The 17,107-nt window shown below is 45.7% G+C and overlaps 1 protein-coding gene across 1 annotated transcript; it reads left to right on the plus strand.

The window, feature by feature from the left end:
- The first annotated feature begins 828 nt into the window (after nucleotides 1–828).
- Nucleotides 829–13,223, plus strand: PRCC (proline rich mitotic checkpoint control factor). The gene is made up of 7 exons (XM_075192471.1): nucleotides 829–3,232; nucleotides 5,040–5,087; nucleotides 5,180–5,755; nucleotides 5,990–6,088; nucleotides 6,605–6,748; nucleotides 7,869–7,934; nucleotides 12,707–13,223. Exons 1-7 carry the CDS (start codon nucleotides 1,058–1,060, stop codon nucleotides 12,791–12,793), a joined length of 3,195 nt encoding a protein of 1,064 aa, XP_075048572.1. The 5' UTR covers nucleotides 829–1,057; the 3' UTR covers nucleotides 12,794–13,223.
- The last annotated feature ends 3,884 nt before the right edge of the window (nucleotides 13,224–17,107 follow it).

A 17,107-nucleotide genomic window follows, 5' to 3' on the forward strand; every position in this document is an offset into this window, starting at 1 on the left:
ATTGAATATACCCCATACTGTCTCATTTGTTAATTGAGTTTTGCTCTGCATTAATTATCATGCATCATCCCGGGATAGTGCATCTGATAGGAATCTGTCTGATATATTGAATTTGCTTACCTTTTGGTCACTAATGCAAAGTGGCTTTGCGCATGCGTGAGCTAAGGTCACGCATGTGCAGAGATATTTTGCAATACTAACCGGAGGACTGCGACGAGGGATCCAAAGGCCCCTCTACCGCAATGATCTGCACATGACGTAGAATGGTTAATGCCAACAGGCTCAAACTTGTTAAATAGCCCCAGACCGCAGTCCCCATTGAAAATGAAAAGCTGTTTTCTCATTGGTTTATGTCTCAATACATAGGCCCTTTGGTATAGATTTTTATTTTCACATCTGTTTAAAAATGTATCTTAAACTCAGGTTTTTTTCAATAGTTTCCTACAGTACAGTGACGCCAAAATGGTGCACAGCAGCTCTTTATATTTATTTTTCGGGGGGAAACACCCCCTTTTAAAATCCTGCGTGTGCCCCTGCTATTAAGGTGCATATGACTAGGCTCAAAGCACCTTTCTGTACTCAGTCTTCATCTCTGACTTGCACCAGCTTTGAAGGAGACAGGGATAGAACAACCTGTAGTCAAAGCACTGGAATAGTCACAGCAGCACAGGGTATTTCAGGAGACAAGTGCAGGGCTGGTGGCAGAGACCAGTAATAAAACTTATATCTGGACTGATAATGGGAGTTGGCAGCTTTAGGTGGCAAAGAGCTGGCACGCCGCAAAGACTGCTGGGAAATGTAGTACAGCCTTGGCTCTGCCAGGTAAAACAGCGACAGACACTACAACTCCCATGATGCTTTTCGCCGCCTTATCGTTGACTACCCCGTGTGCGGTGCCGCGGAGGCTCTTGGGAGTTGTTGTGCCAGCGGCCGCCATTACTGTAACTGGCCTGCAAGCGGAGGAATTTGAAGCACGGCCGGGAACGTGGCGTTGGTAGTCGGGGAGCTGTGCTGACCGTGAGCCGAGGCCTCTAGGCCCCGTCACCCGCCCGCAGCCATGTCCCTGGTGGCCTACGCCAGCAGCGAGGAGAGCGACTCGGACTCGGAGATGGCCACGGAGTCGTCGGCGAAGTCTGCAGGGGGTCTGTTCTCCAGCCTGCCCCCGCCGCGGCAAGACTTCCCTCCGGCGGCCCAGGCCGAAGCCGCGGCCTATCCTGCGCAGTACGCCCGCCAGCCCCCGGGAGAGCAGGAGCAGCACAGCCCGGGGTACTACGGCCCCCCAGGAGTGTACGGGCTGGGCTACCCCCTGGGGTATGGCCCCCCACCGACCTACGGGCCCTCATCCTACATGTCCTCTAGTTATCCTGTCAACCCGGCTCCTCCTGGGTATGGGAGCTACAGCAACCAGGGGGCTTCCAGCTACTCCAACCTGGGGTACAGCCCCCAGGGGAATCCTGCTAACTTCCCTCCCCCTGGTCTGAACTTGCCACCCCAACAGCGGGGCCATGGAATGACCCTCCCCCCAAATCATGGAGGGTCGGGAATGAACCTGCCCCCAAATCATGGAGGGTCGGGAATGAACCTGCCCCCAAATCATGGAGGGTCGGGAATGAACCTGCCCCCAAATCATGGAGGATCGGGAATGAACCACCCTCCCCCTCAAGGTGGCCCGAGCATGAACCATCCTCCCCCTCAAGGCGGCCCGAGCATGAACCACCCTCCCCCTCAAGGCGGCCCGAGCATGAACCATCCTCCCCCTCAAGGTGGCCCGAGCATGACCCACCCTCCCTCTCAAGGCGGCCAGAGCATGAACAACCATCCTCCCCCTCAAGGTGGCCCGAGCATGAACCATCCTCCCCCTCAAGGTGGCCCGAGCATGAACCACCCACCCCCTCAAGGCGGCCCGAGCATGAACCACCCACCCCCTCAAGGCGGCCCGAGCATGAACCATCCTCAAGGTGGCCCGAACATGAACCACCCTCCTCCTCAAGGTGGTCCGAACATGAACCACCCTCAAGGTGGCCCGAACATGAACCACCCTCCTCAGGGTGGTCCGAACATGAACCACCCTCAAGGTGGCCCGAACATGAACCACCCTCCTCCTCAAGGTGGTCCGAACATGAACCACCCTCAAGGTGGCCCGAACATGAACCACCCTCCTCCTCAAGGTGGCCCGAACATGAACCACCCTCCTCCTCAAGGTGGCCCGAACATGAACCACCCTCCTCCTCAAGGTGGCCCGAGCATGAACCACCCTCTTACTCAAGGTGGGCCGAACATGGGCCTTCCATCCCCACATGGTAGCGTGGGAATGAGTTTACCTCCCCCTCAGGGTGGCCCGGGAATGGGTTTGCCTCCACCTCAGGGTGGCTCGGGAATGGGTTTGCCTCCCCCTCAGGGTGGGTCGGGAATGAGTTTGCCTCCCCCTCAGGGTGGCCCGGGAATGGGTTTGCCTCCCCCTCAGGGTGGCCCGGGAATGGGTTTGCCTCCCCCTCAGGGTGGCCCGGGAATGGGTTTGCCTCCCCCTCAGGGTGGCCCGGGAATGGGTTTGCCTCCCCCTCAGGGTGGGTCGGGAATGAGTCTGCCTCCCCCTCAGGGTGGCCCGGGAATGGGTTTGCCTCCCCCTCAGGGTGGCCCGGGAATGAGTTTGCCTCCCTCTCAGGGTGGCATAGGAATGAATATACCTCCCCCTCAGAGTGTCATAGGAATGAATATACCTCCCCCTCAGAGTGGCCCAGGAATGAACTTGCATCCTCTTCAAGGTGGTTTAGGACTACACCTGCCCCCTCCCCAGAGTACACATGGCTTGCATCTGCCACCTCCACAAGGCAATCATGTTTTGAACCTGCCTCTCTCACAGAACAGTACAGGCTTAAACTTACCTTCCCCTCAAGGTGGTCTTGGAATGAGTCTTCCACCCCCGCAGTCTGGTCCTGGACTCAGTTTGCCTCCCCCAATGGGTGGCCATACAGTGAACCTTCCACCACCGCAAGTCAGCTCCGGGCTTAGCCTGGCACCACCAATGAGTGGGCAAGGACTAAACCTTAACCCTCCACAGCGGAGTCCAACGTCCTCTGTTGCAATGGAACCACGGATACCTTTACCTCTGCCTAAAGTATCTGGTCACGGCATGAACCTCGCTCCTCTAGATAATGAAAATGTGGTAAATTCCAAACCGAAGAAGAGATCTGAACCTGTAAAGATCAGTATTCCTGAGCTGCACACTGGAGATGTAAGTGTTCTTATTGCATACCTGTATTCTTTGTGGTCGTGATGCATTGAGTGACTTTTTAGCATGTAAAATTGGCTGCATGTTACATTAAAGTGTATTCATCACCTACACTGAGGGGAGGGAAACATTGTGACCAGAACCAATATTTCTGAAGAGTCCTGGACAAATGCTTCCCAAAGTTAGTGTCCAGAAACTCCTAAGGAACATTTTTTTTTTACTAAACTGCGGGTTTGTAAAAGTGGCGATGTTGCTTATAGCAACCAATCAGATTCTAGCTGTCATTCATTTAGCGCATTCTACTAAATGACAGCTAGAATCTGATTGGTCGCTATAGGCAACATCACTTTTCAAACCCGCAGTTTAGTAAATATACCCTAGAGTGCACTAAACAACCGATTAGTGGTCAGCCCAAATGACCAAACAGATTAGGGGGTAATATGAATAATTTTTAAAAAATTTATATAGCCCAAATGACGATCATAAGCCAGCGACAGTCACCACATTAAGCTAGCACCAAAGTATTGCAGTTAGTGCAACTGCAAACATGCACTCGCTTTTAAGTATTGCAGTCAGGTTTACACACTGTTTAGCAGCAAATGCACTTCCACATGTTCCATTCACAGCAACATTCTGCTAGTCCGCAGCGCATAGTCACATGGTGACAGCTGTAAGCAGAACAGGACCTACCTTCTTCATGTTACCCCCTGGGGCCGACTAGTGGCAGTAGACTTTGAGTGGCTGATGGTTGAGTCCACTCTGGTTCATCCCTGTGCGGCCATGACATTATGACATTTTTTCGAGTTGACTTGGCGACCAGTAATTATCCAGCCCTTTGCGTGAGAATACAGCTAATCAATTCATTAGGAATTAGTGACATCAGGTATTGCATTGGTAATTGCAGAGATCGGGCAGTCTTTCTGGGCAATTTCAACTCTTAAGTAACTATTCCACCCCTACTCAAGTAACTGGATTTCCCAGTCTTGGTGCAGGTTTAATTGCCGGCGATGTAACGGCACGCACTGTCTGCACAGACGTTGCGGTGACTCCTCCCCCTTAGTGTTAAACTGTCTATGGCAAATGATCTTTGCTTCCCAAAAAAAAACATGAATCGAGTCTTGTAATATTATTGACACTTATAATGAAGATCTTATATCCATTTTCTGTATTGTTGATACTCTGAATTTCCTGCTCATCTGTGAATCCCTTCTGTTGGCTGTTGGAGTAAGCAGAGGCTCATAAACTGCGTCTTGGGATCCCAAATGATGAACCCCATGACTGTATTTAATTTAACACGTCATCGAGGACTGCTGCTTTTGGAGATTAATAGCGCGATAATGTTTTTATAAAGCACCAACATTTTACATAGAAGTAATAACGCTACAATGACATAAAAGATGAAAATAGAGATGATACTGACCAAATGAGCTTGTATTCATAACATGTCTGCGAATGTTTCAGTGTTTATGCACAGCTATCTTTCCATGCGTACACTCCTACTGTCAACAAATTCATGTCGGTGCATTGATTTAAAATGCATTGAGAAGAGATTAACAGTATACAGAGCATGTCTTCATCTCGCGTATCAAATTCTTTTTTGTAGGCACTAAAAAATATATAGTTTTAGCCTTTTTCAGTGCGGCAATGTTTCTCCTGACTTCAATGTGTATATGCAACAGGTGTAAGTGAATGGTATCAATTGCAGTTATTGTTTTTGTTTGTTATATATATATATATATATATATATATATATATATATATATATATATATATATATATATATATAATAAAAAAAATCTTTTCTTTCCAGTCGGATTCTGAGGAAGATGAACCAAGCAAGAAGAAAAGTGCCAGTCAGGTAAGTTTGTATTTTCACTTTACTTTAGTGTAGCAAACAAGATGTATTGTGTATTCCCCCCCCGTTGTTTAATACAGAAATGTTGTTTACAGGCATCCAAGGAAGGGTTTGGATTGTCGTCCCTACTCCCTCAACCGAAAAATGCCTTTGGAGGAGATTCCAAACGTCAGCTCCTTCCCTACAGCTTCACAAAGAAATCGCCCGACACTCCCAGCGAAACAAAGGTGCCCAAGAAGATGGCAATGTCCAAACCCAAGCTCACCTCCAATCCCGAAGTATCAAACACCCCATCTCCGTCTGCCATCAAAGCAGCGGCAAAAAACGCAGCTCTGCAGGTCACCAAGCAGATAACACAGGAGGAGGACGAGGAAAGCGACGAGGAGTTCCAACAGGGCAACTTTTTCTCCTTGACGGAGAGCAACGACGTCCCTGCCGCTCCCGCAGAGATCTTCGTTTACCCTCTGCCCGCCGTGAATGATGACGGACCTCCCGGAGTCGATCCTATTGAGTTGCAGAATGATGCAGCAAACGCGCCGTTAGAATTCAAGACTGCAGCGGGTCCAAGCCCCAACCAGCAGTGGTCGGGGACGTCCAAAGAAGACTACAGCGACCAACCGTTCAATCAGTATCCTGAGTACTCCGACCCCGCTGGAGCCCCTTACTATCAGGTATGTGTGTACCATGACACCTGGTATTAAAATATAAATGTCTAGTGTATTAAAAATCTAGTAATGGCGCTGTGGCCATTTCCAGGAGCTTTGGCCATCTTTCCTGTTATTACTCTGTGTATGATTGTATAATAGTTTATTGACCTTGGGTGCTGATCTGTCTAATGGACATTTATCTAGTAACATGTCTGCTGTTAATTAACTCTCGTCCTTTCATCGTTGCGTTATTTACAGCAGGATTATTACAGCAGCAGTTATTACCCAGAATCGGAGCAGTCTCCTACCGCGCCTCGAGACATGTCAGCCAGCGACTCCTTCATGGATGATGAAGCGGTAAGGCTTGCAGACGGTTTTTACTTTCGGAAATGGGACAGACGGGGGTGACTTTGTTTTCTGCTCACGGGTTGGAGACTTTTAGTGGCTTTAGGCAACACCATCTTTTCTATACAATATAATTATTTATTCCTTTCATCCTTTAAGTAGAGAAGTGGCTTGAAAGTGGCAGGATCAGTCGTTCTAAGGAAACATTTAAAGTCTGTTACAAACCTGCCGAAGTTTCCTTAATTTTCAAATAGTAAATTCTATGTACTTTAACGTCTGTCGAGGCTTGTGAATAGTTTTTTCTATAAGCGTTTGCCACCGATTGACGACTTGTGAATCGCCCAAGAAATATGGCGGGTACAGGGACCCATTGAACTTTTTCGAAAATGGCTCTCGCACATTGTGAGCGGCCGTTAGCTGAAGAAACATTGCCGGAGCTGCTTTACAGTCGGCAGATATGTGGTTTGACGGTTGAAGCGTCCGCGACCAAATTGTAAACCGTACATTGTTTTTCTTTTATTGTTACAGTTCAAGCGTCTGCAGGGGAAACGCAACCGGGGGAGGGAAGAAATTAATTTTGTGGAGATTAAAGGTGACGACCAACTGAGCGGCAACCAGCAGTGGCTGACCAAGGCCCTGACGGAGGAGAAAAACATGAAGTCGTTCAGCAAGGTAAAGTCTTAAGAGCAATCGGCGAAAGCGTCGCTCTTTCCTTGTTTTTAGGGATTATTTTCAGGTTCATATAGGGTTGGGGAAATGACTGAAGGTACGACCTAGTAAGATGTATGGAGAGTCCTAAAAGTTTTGCATATAGACACCTCCGATTCCAGGAGTGGAAGGGGGACGTGGGTTAGGCAAGTGTCTCGTGTTTTCTGCAATCGGCCCTCAAACCTCATTAGCCAATTGACTCCAAAAACGTGTAATATGTCTTCTCTTATACCTAGCTCAGCGAGACAGGACAGAGAGAGGTTGAGTGTGAATAGAAACTAACTTTGTGAAACTTTCTTTTGCCTCCTAATTTTATGTCTTCTAGTCTGCAAAGTCAGTGATTTTGTCCCGTGGCTGTTTCGCTGGTAGTCACATTCCCGTGACTCATATCACCGAGATAGTAAATCCCTACAAAATAAGCCCGAATCTAATAAAAGCGATAAATAAAAAAAACAGACTTGGTACATCCCGGACATGTCCGCTTCACGACTGGTATATTTATCCATTGATGAAATGCCGGGACTTGGTATTGACATCCGTAATGTGCACAACAGTTACATTTACGAAATTAAAGCGGCAATACCATCACTAGCCGCATTTACCATCTAATTTAAAGGTTAGGGATAGAGATAGAATGTAGAATTTTTAATGTAATATTCCCATTCCTAATTAAATGCAAAAATGCAGCTAGTGATGGTATTGACGCTTCAATTCCGGACATTTCACTGGCGCGCACATTACGGACGTTTATACCAAGTCCCGGCATATCCTTCAATCGATTAAATCTAGCAGTCGTGAAGAGGACATTTCGGGATGTACTCTGTCTTTTTTAAGTTAAGTCTGAATTTTTTATTTATCGGGTTTATTAGATTCGGACTTATTTTGTAGGAATTTACTATGTCGGCGATGTCAGCATCGCTGAAACGAGGTTTTCGTACCTCTGATATGATGAAATAATTCTGGTCTAACGGAAGTGTCTTGAGAGAAGCATCTCCCAGATCTTTGAATACCTATGAAATCAGTGACGTTTAATTTTTATGTAAAACAAATAATTTCTGGTTTTTTTTTTTCTCTCAACATTCAGAAAAAAGGAGAACAGCCGACGGGACAGCAACGGCGAAAGCATCAAATCACCTACCTGATCCACCAGGTAAGTGTTTTAAAGACCATAACCCGCTAGTCGGCCTAGTCTTGGTGGTCACTACTGCTTCTCATTGTGAATTCTGTATGTTCTGGTCATTTGTTCTGTTCCCTGTTCACCCCCTATGGAAGGGAAGCTTCCTTGGAAATGAGATGGACAGATTCAGCAGACCTTTCACTGTTTGTAACAAAAAATCTGCCCGTTATTTAGATTTTAAACGAGCATTTAACCCTTTAATACCAGCATGGCCGTCCAAATTTAAAATGCTATTATAAATCATGCACCAGCAGACACCCACAATCACCAGTTTCTTGGCTACGACCAGAAGAACTTGGCTTACATTCAGGGTATTTCCATGTAGGCACAGAGATCTGGCTGTGCCGTAATCTTCTGCTGGGAAAAGCACGATGTAGGACATAGAGGTCCTTGGCCTTGTGAGACTCTGGTCATCTCTTCCACAGCGCCCCCTACTGTGAGAGTATATGTCAATATATTACGCAATAATTACAGAGAATGTCAGTCAGTCAAACTGCAGGAATAATAGCTGATACTGTCCTTCCTACACCTGATTAGTGCTTTTCGGTGGTTGTGGTTTTTTTTATTTTCTTGCAAGGAGGAAGAGTAGTAGTGAGCACTGGCCTTTATTATTTTTTTACATTACTTTGCACCTCAGTATCCACTTAGAGAGAGAGCTGAAGCGGTGCCCTAGTGTGTGGCAGGAGTACTGTGTACCCCCTCCATCCACCTGCTTTTCCACCACTGAATACTATAAATACTATGCTACGATATATACTATGCTATCAACCTTCCACCCCTGTTCGCGGGTTAAGCTGTGGGTCGGATGGACCCGCCGCCTGCCTAGGATTCAATAACATTCTCTGCTTTGGACGTTCCCGTCCCTCAACGAGTTCCTGCCACATGAGTGCTTTAAAACAGAGCGTACTGAACAGTAATTCAGGCAGTGGGATACGGAAAATATTTGGCATCTTGGACATCAAGAACAGATGTCTCCTCATCGGAGAGATCCAGCAGTGGTTTCTAAGGTTTGGCTTCCAGGGGCATCTTTCCAATTTCTAGCGCTCTTCTGTGGCCTGTGGTGTGCCCCATAGGTTCCTTCAAGAGTCGTGGCCTCCGTAGCAGCCGGTTGCACCTCCAGGGGGTGATGATCATGTCATACCTGGAGGACATTCTTTTGAAGGACCGTCTTAAACAAGCTATCCAGACCCTTAAAAGCCATTATTGGATTACAAAGAAGTCCAAGTCCCTTGTTCCATGGACACATCAGAAGGTGTTCTTTGCCCCAGGACTAGGTACACTCAGATGTTAATATACAGTCATCAGTCATGAACAACCTGTGCTCCACAATAAAGTATTGGATGAAAATGGTCAGGGCTATAGTCTCCACTTTGAGTAGTTCCATATATGGCCCCTGTATAATGATATATATATATATATATATATATATATATATATATATATATATATATATATATATATATATATATAATGGTATAATGGGTGGGTGGGATACAGTGCTTTTGCACCATTGGCTTTGGGGCCGTGGTCTCTCTAGGAAACCATTCTACCCACCAACGCCACCCTCTCCCCTCTGCTCCATCTATCCTGAGTTCTTCGGAAGGTCATGGTGGAAGGTTTTCCAGTACTTGTCTTTGTCCTAGGCTAGATTATAAGGTCCTGGTACACATCTGTTTCACCTGTCCATCGATCTGCATATCACGATGATGATCATTGAATGGGCTTGGACGCATTCTACAATACTATCTACTAATGGCTCCAAATGTCAATCATGTGACTTTGCGGTGGAGAACCAGTGCCATCTCGTTTTGGGGACATTTCATAGTGTCTTTGACCCACTACTACAGTAGTAGAACAGGATTGATTTATATTTTGTACTTACAAGTAAAACCTTTTTGTCTGATGCTTGTTGGAGGTCAGATCGGCCCACCCAGAAATGTACCTGCTGTTTTTTTAAAAAACAAAAACAAAACAAACAAACTTTATTTAAGTGTTCAAATATAACAAGACATAATCATATATACAATTATATAGAGAAAACCCAACCTTTGACCTAAAGTTTCCAATATGGATCGGAAATATCCATGAAAAGGAAAACCTGTGTACTGTGGAGAAGCATACCAATATGCAGGTTACACAACTGTAACTACCAAGTAAGGTCAGATTCCGCTTGTGGAATTTCAGTCAGTAAGGCATTATAATAGTACTATAGTTTGCATATTTGGGTACATTTGTGAGTTTTATTATTCAGGATATTGCAACGTTGATAATTTGAGGCAGCATCCAAGCCCTCGATCAGCAGCCCCAAGAGGAATGACCATGGATATTTTTTCTAGAGGTGGGAGTTAAGGTAACGTTGGTTATAAGGATGGCTATATTGTCCCAGAACGTTTCCGTCTTAGGGCATGGTCACCAGATGTGGGGGAAAGAGCCTCATTCACCGCATCCTCTCCAGCAGTGAGGAGAGGTCGTGTCAAACATTCTTTGGAGCTGAGTTAGAACGAAGTCTGACCTGTGATACATTTTATATATATATTCTCGTTAATAAGAGTGGAGAATTTTGAGACACTTTCCCTAATTATTGACCTTCGTCTGGAGGTCTGCCCAAATCATTTTCCCGATTGGTTTCATCTTTAGTGGTAGGTGATTGCTTAGCATTTACTAATAGATTATAAAGAAGAGATCTTTCTCTTTGAAAGGGGATGTATAGAACAACAGGCCCCAAGGCCTGGCAACTAATGTTTTAGGGAGAGAAAAGACGTCTGAGTGAATGTATCAAGCTGCCAGTTTCCGGCGGGTTTGAAAAGTGGAGATGTTGCCTATAGCAACCAATCAGATTGTAGCTGCTTTGTAGAATGTAGTAAATAAATGATAACTAGAATCGGGTTGCTATAGGCAACATCTCCACTTTTCAGACCCGTTGGAAACTTGCTGCTCAATACATTTACCCCCTAGGGGTAGATTCAGTTGTGTGCAATGTCCCTAAGAACATTGCGGAAGCGTTTTTTTTTTACTGTTGCCCACCTCGCGTGGATATTTTTAGAGTTGAATTCCCCCCTTCCCCCTAGTGCCTTAATTGTAGATATTCAAAGAATCTCACCAACCAAAGCCCATCTTTATGTCTCAGCATTTCTAAAGTAGCACAATTACCCTGGTTCAGAACGTCATGTACCACTCTGATGCCACTGGATGACCAATGCGTAAAATAGGTGGAGGATTGGCCTGGAACAAACTCAGGGGTTTTCCCAACGTGGAGGAAGAAGAGATGGGGCCAAAGTGGTATTAAAGCAAGTTTTGCAATTGTCCCAGATTCGGCAGGAGAAGTGAACTAATGAATGGGAGAGCGCTAATGGTGATCTACCTCCTAGGTGGTTCAGTCATAACCGCGTTTAAAGAAGCAACCTGATAAGAGCCAGCTTCTAGTGTAACCCACCTAGGAGGTTGGTTGGTAGCAAACCAGGCGACAGTCTGGTTTGAGTGAGAGGCAAAGTAAAAGAGGTATCTGGAAGGCCTCTGCCGCCTTTAATGGGGTGTTTCTCGGGTTCGAGAAGCTGGTTCTCCTGCCTTATTTTCCAGACAAATTGTGTTTCCCATTTATGCAGTTGGGTCAAGGTACATCTGGGGACGTGGGTGGGCAGAGTCTGAAAGAGGTGAATTAATCTAGACCGTATGTTTGTTTTGAGAGGCACAAGCCTTTCGAGCGAAGAGACAAACAACAATCGCCACCTGAACAGGTCAATTAGATAGTACGTATAACATAGGTGAAGTTCTCGCTACAGAGCAAATCATAGGGGCCAGTGATAAAACCCCCTAGATATTTTATTTTACGTCTCCATGGAAAGTTGTAATTGGTTTTGAGGAGATTAAGGATGGTAGGGGAGAAGCGGAGGGGGAAGAGCCTCTGTTTTGTAAAAAATTGATTTTGTATCCCACTAGATGACCATCAGAGTTGTAAAGCGCTACCGAATTTACTGGCGCTATATAAATAAATGATAATGAAGAGGATAAGACCTTGGAAAATTTGGGGAGTAATGCATGTGGTGATCTTAAGTTGAGCAAGACGTCAACGGCAAACAAGGAGGTTTTGTGTTTATCTGAGCCCATAGAGATGTCCTTAATGTCCGGGGAGAAACAAATTGTCGCGCTCAAGTGCTCTATGACAAGTGCAAAAATCGGGGGTCAAAGAGGACACCACTGCCTGGTGCAATTGGTTGCAAAGGTTTCAGTGCACCCCATTTATCCGAGACCCTGGCCGAGGGAACTGAATAAAGAGCCTGTTGTATCCCCTGCAAAAAAAAAATAATCTCCCCCGAACCCAAATTATCAAGCATAAAAGGTCAACCGATTCTATCGAATGCTGTTTTTATGTCGAGAGAAAGTGCTAGCGTAGGCGAAGCCGGAGAGTTTATGGTACAAATGAGGCCAACCATCCTCTTGGTGTTATCGCAGGCTTGTCTACCACGAACGAAGCCTATATGGCTGTTCCCTGTCTGAAGGTGGTTTTCCTAAGTGGGGAAAAAACGCATTCAGACGCTCCGCTAAGATTTTCGCCTAGAGATTGGCGTGTGTGTTCAGCAGAGAAATTGGGCGGGAGTTGGCGCAGTTGGACGGGTCTTTGCTCTCCTTCGGGATTACTATTAGCTTATAGTGTGTACCTGCGAGGTCGTGGGCAGGGAGGGGGAGGCTGTCCTGGTATTTCTCTTAAGTGTTGCTCTGTCTCAAGCCATTTCTTTTCCCCTCTGCAGGCCAAAGAGAGGGAGCTGGAACTGAAAAACACCTGGTCAGACAACAAGATGAGCCGACGGCAAACACAAGCGAAATATGGGTTTTGATACCCCTTTCCCAGCAGGGGGCGATATGGCTTAAACATCACGAGAGTCGGCTGCAGTTGAGAATCCAAACTTATCATTGCCAAGTGCACAAGGACAGACCGACCCTTGGACCGCCCACTCCCGCCTTGTGTTATTTAAGAACTTTGACTCCAGAAAAGCTTTTGACCTGTATTAATGTGATTAACGTTGACTCTGTCGATGCCAGTTGTTTTTTTGCAGGGGGGGGGGGGGAGGGGGTTTCATAAGACTGGTAATGAAGAGGTTTTCTTGTAAAACGTGTCAATGAAACGGCCCATCCTGGACAGTTAAAGGACTTGTACGTATACATTTTTTTTTATAGGCTTGTCTACTTAGCAGTTGTGTGGATTTTACGCCCGCGCCTTCCATCCTTGTCACTTCTTTTTCTATTAAAGTTGAGCTATGACCAACACGCAGTGGAGCAGCTATTTTGTGGATTCTGTTCGCTAGGAATGGCTTCCTCCACTGGGTGCCGGTGATCAATGCACTATACGGCGGAAACCGCCCAGCATACAGGCCTGTTCGTGGACACTATCGCAGCCAAACGTCTAGATCTAGAGGCCACGACGTTAAAGTGGATATTTAACTTTTTTTTTTTTTTTCCCCTGTATAAATGTCGGCTTCCCTCCCACCATCACCACGAGTGGGACAATTGGACTGTTTTGTAAACTTTGCCAGAGTTGGAGACAGTAAATGTGGCACAGGAAACAGCACCCGCTATAGGCACTGGACAGGTACTGCAAGCTGGGCACAGTCTTCAAAAAAAACCAAATTGAAAATTACACATTTTAATGAAATACATTAAAGTATGTTTAAAATTCATTTTACAAGTATAATTTAAGACAAACAAAAAAAATAAGGTACAAAAAATGTTTTTTGTAATATTTCTCCTCTAAACTAGGTTGTGAGCGACAATGTTGTGCCCTTTTCTAAGGCCACGTGCAACCTACTGTTTGTAGAATGTGTGACGGAATTGAATCATTTCTCATGGTTGGACTACTGTGACGGAGGAGATTCGCCTCTTGGTAATCTTAACTAAGAAATCCTTGTATCACCTCAAATCACCATTCATGGACGACGACAATATTCCTGGTCAACGTGTTCTTTCTACCACATCCATTGCAAGATAGCGGCTGCAGGCCGGCTTGGCGTTTGTAGAGCCGCCAAGTCTGGCCGGTACACGGCGAAGGTGAAAGGCGCAGATATGAAGGAACGTGCACAAGGCACAGCTGGGCTCCGTTTTCTTTTGTGATCTCTTCTCTTGTAAATAATGTAAACTGTATATATTTATATATATATATATATTTTGAGTTGAAATTGTTTTTCTTCCTTGTAGCTTTTGTCTAATACAGAGGGTTGAGTTTCTGAAACGTGTTGTGGCTTCAACGTTTACAATCCGCGTGTAGGGGGGATGTTCCGCTAATGAAGAGGTGCCGATATTTTTATTCCAGTGATTGACCCAGACTAGATCTTGGGCAATAAGTTGTTGGTACATCAGTGGAAGTGGGTGTCGTTTAACTTGATTGCTCAGCCAGCCGGATCCTGGCTGAAAGGCCTTGGGTGTACCTGTCTTTTTTGTGAATTTTTTTTCCTTTTTCCCCATTGCAGTCACTTCCCTTCTGCAGCGATATACTCTGGCTGAATTGTATTCTCATTCACTTCTGTATCCCCTCTACTGCCTCTTTATTTACCATTATGTGTTTCTCTCACTCCTGCTTATCCACCTTCCCTCCTGTTACTGACCTCCGACCTTTCTGGCTCTAGTTTAGCTCTGCTCCTCTTGTATCCTGTAGCGTTTCCGTGCCTCTGTGGTTCTGTTCTCCAGAGCTGAGGAGTCTGGGTACGTTCACCAGAGGTCAGCTGTTGGCCTGACCATTCAGTGCGTCCAATACAACGATGTCTGGAACTTGATCCTCGCTGGCCCTAGTGAAGGCTTGGTGGGAAGATCGAGATCTGAGCCTCTTTGACCGCTTTCGGGGTCCGCTAATGTCCACTTTATGATCAATTAATCTTACTGCCCAACCTGGCTCCCATAGTATCATGACACTTATATTTAACTTACATTTAATTTTATACCACAATACACATTTGCCAGGTGCTAGCTGTGCTGTTCGCTGCCACGGTTAATGAATCTGACACTGAGCCAGTAAGCCAGACAGAAACCCCAGTAGCTCAGCCTGTCCCTCCGGCCACTTAGTCTGCTGCTGGTCTGGGGGGGGGTGTACTCTACTTTCAGAGACGTCTGTTCTGCTGCTTTCCATGTGATGTCCTAGATATCACAGACTAGTTAGTAAAATCATGTCTCCTCTCTATCTAGCACCTGTATTCAATCATGGATGGTTACTAGGACTTTCGGGCTGTCAGTATGTGACTGTGGGAAGCAGAATCTGACCTCAGTCATGGTACCTGGTTACACAGTATAACGTCCGTAGCCTAGGGTCGGATGGGACCTGCTAGAACCCCTGCTGCTCTCTCCCCAAGCATTTGGTACTTCCACCCATTAATATTATCCACAGCTGGCTCAGTGACACAAACACCAAACAGTGCACGTCCTGAAGTCAAAGACTTGGGAGGTTGCTCAGCAGAATGAGAGATAAGGGGTGCCCAAAATCTGTTACCACTTTGAAAGCAAGAGAGTAACCTCATAACAATATACAGCATGTGCGTTGTAGAGATCGGCTGCAGTACGTTGGGTTATTCTACAAATAGGAAGCTGCACCTATATACTCTTTAAGAAAATAGAACTGGACGTGAGCCAGACAACCAACTTAAATACAGCATGTTGTGTTGTTAAGCAATCAGTAACAGCAGTTTGTTGTTAAGATGCAGGACTTTTTCAGCAGTGAGGAAAACACTTGTTTACAGGCGCGTTTCCATAGTTGTAAAACCACAAGCGTGATACATCCTCAATCGATTACATTATTGACGGTAGTAACCTAAATATGCCACTAGATGGCAATACAGATCCAATAATCACACATAGGAGCCCATTTGGTGTTGATATTAAAAGGCCTATTTATCAAAACACAGTGCTAAGAAATCTTCATTTTTAAAACACATATCGCCGTGATTTATCAAAAAGATATTGCCGCAGCCACTGAGCGATACTCTGCTACTCCAGTGACATTGGCCTGGCCTAAATACCATTATACATTGAAACATTACAGTTGTGGCCAAAAGTTTTGAGAATGACACCAATATTAGTTTACACAAAGTCGTCTGCCTCAGTTTTTATGATGGCAATTTGCATATACTTCAAAATGTTATGAAGAGTGAACAGATGAATTGCAATTAATTTCAAAGTCCCTCTTTGCCATGACAATGAACTTTATTCCAAAAACAACATTTCCACTGCATTTCAGCCCTGCCACAAAAGGACCAGCTGACATTAGGTGAGAGTGTTGATGAGGACAAGGCTGGAGATCACTCTGTCATGCTGATTGAGTTAGAATAACAGATTGAAAGCTTTAAAAGGAGGGTAGTGCTTAAAATCATTGTTCTTCCTCTGTTAGCCATGGTTGTCTGCAAGGAAACGTGCAGTCATCATTGCTTTGCACAAAAAGGGCTTCACAGTCTTCATATTGCTTCTAGTAAGATTGCACCTATATCAACCATTTATCAGATCATCAAGAATTTCAAGGAGAGAGGTTCAGCAGTTGGGAAGAAGGCTTCAGGGTGCCTAAGAACGTCCAGCAAGCGCCAGGACAGTCTCCTAAAGTTGATTCAGCTGCGGGACTGGGGCACCACCAGTGCAGAGCTTGCTCAGGAATGGCAGCAGGCAGGTGTGAGTGCATCTGCACGCACAGTGAGAAGACTTTTCCAGGATGACCTGGTGTCAAGAAGGCCAACAAAGCCACTTCTCTCCAGGAAAAACTGATGTTCTGCAAAAGGTACAGGGATTGGACTGCTGAGGACTGGGGTAAAGTCATTTTCTCTGAAGAATCTCCTTTCAGATTGTTTGGGGCATATGGAAAAACGCTTGACCAGAGAAGGAAAGGTGAGCGCTACCATCAGTCCTGTGTCATGCCAACAGTAAAACATTCTGAGACCATTCATATGTGGGGTTGCTTCTCAGCCAAGGGAGTGGGCTCACTTACAATTTTGCCTAAGAACACAGCCATGAATAAAGAATCGTACCAAGAGCAACTTCTCCCAACCATCCAATAATAGTTTGGTGATGAACAATGGCTTTTCCAGCATGATGGAGCACCTTCCCTTAAGGCAAGAGTTGCTTGGAATCTAAACATCGGAATTTTGGGTCCATGGCCAGGAAACACCCCAGACCTTAATCCCATT

The sequence above is a fragment of the Mixophyes fleayi genome, chromosome 12, assembly GCF_038048845.1.
Source record: "Mixophyes fleayi isolate aMixFle1 chromosome 12, aMixFle1.hap1, whole genome shotgun sequence".
NCBI classification, from domain to species: domain Eukaryota; kingdom Metazoa; phylum Chordata; class Amphibia; order Anura; family Limnodynastidae; genus Mixophyes; species Mixophyes fleayi.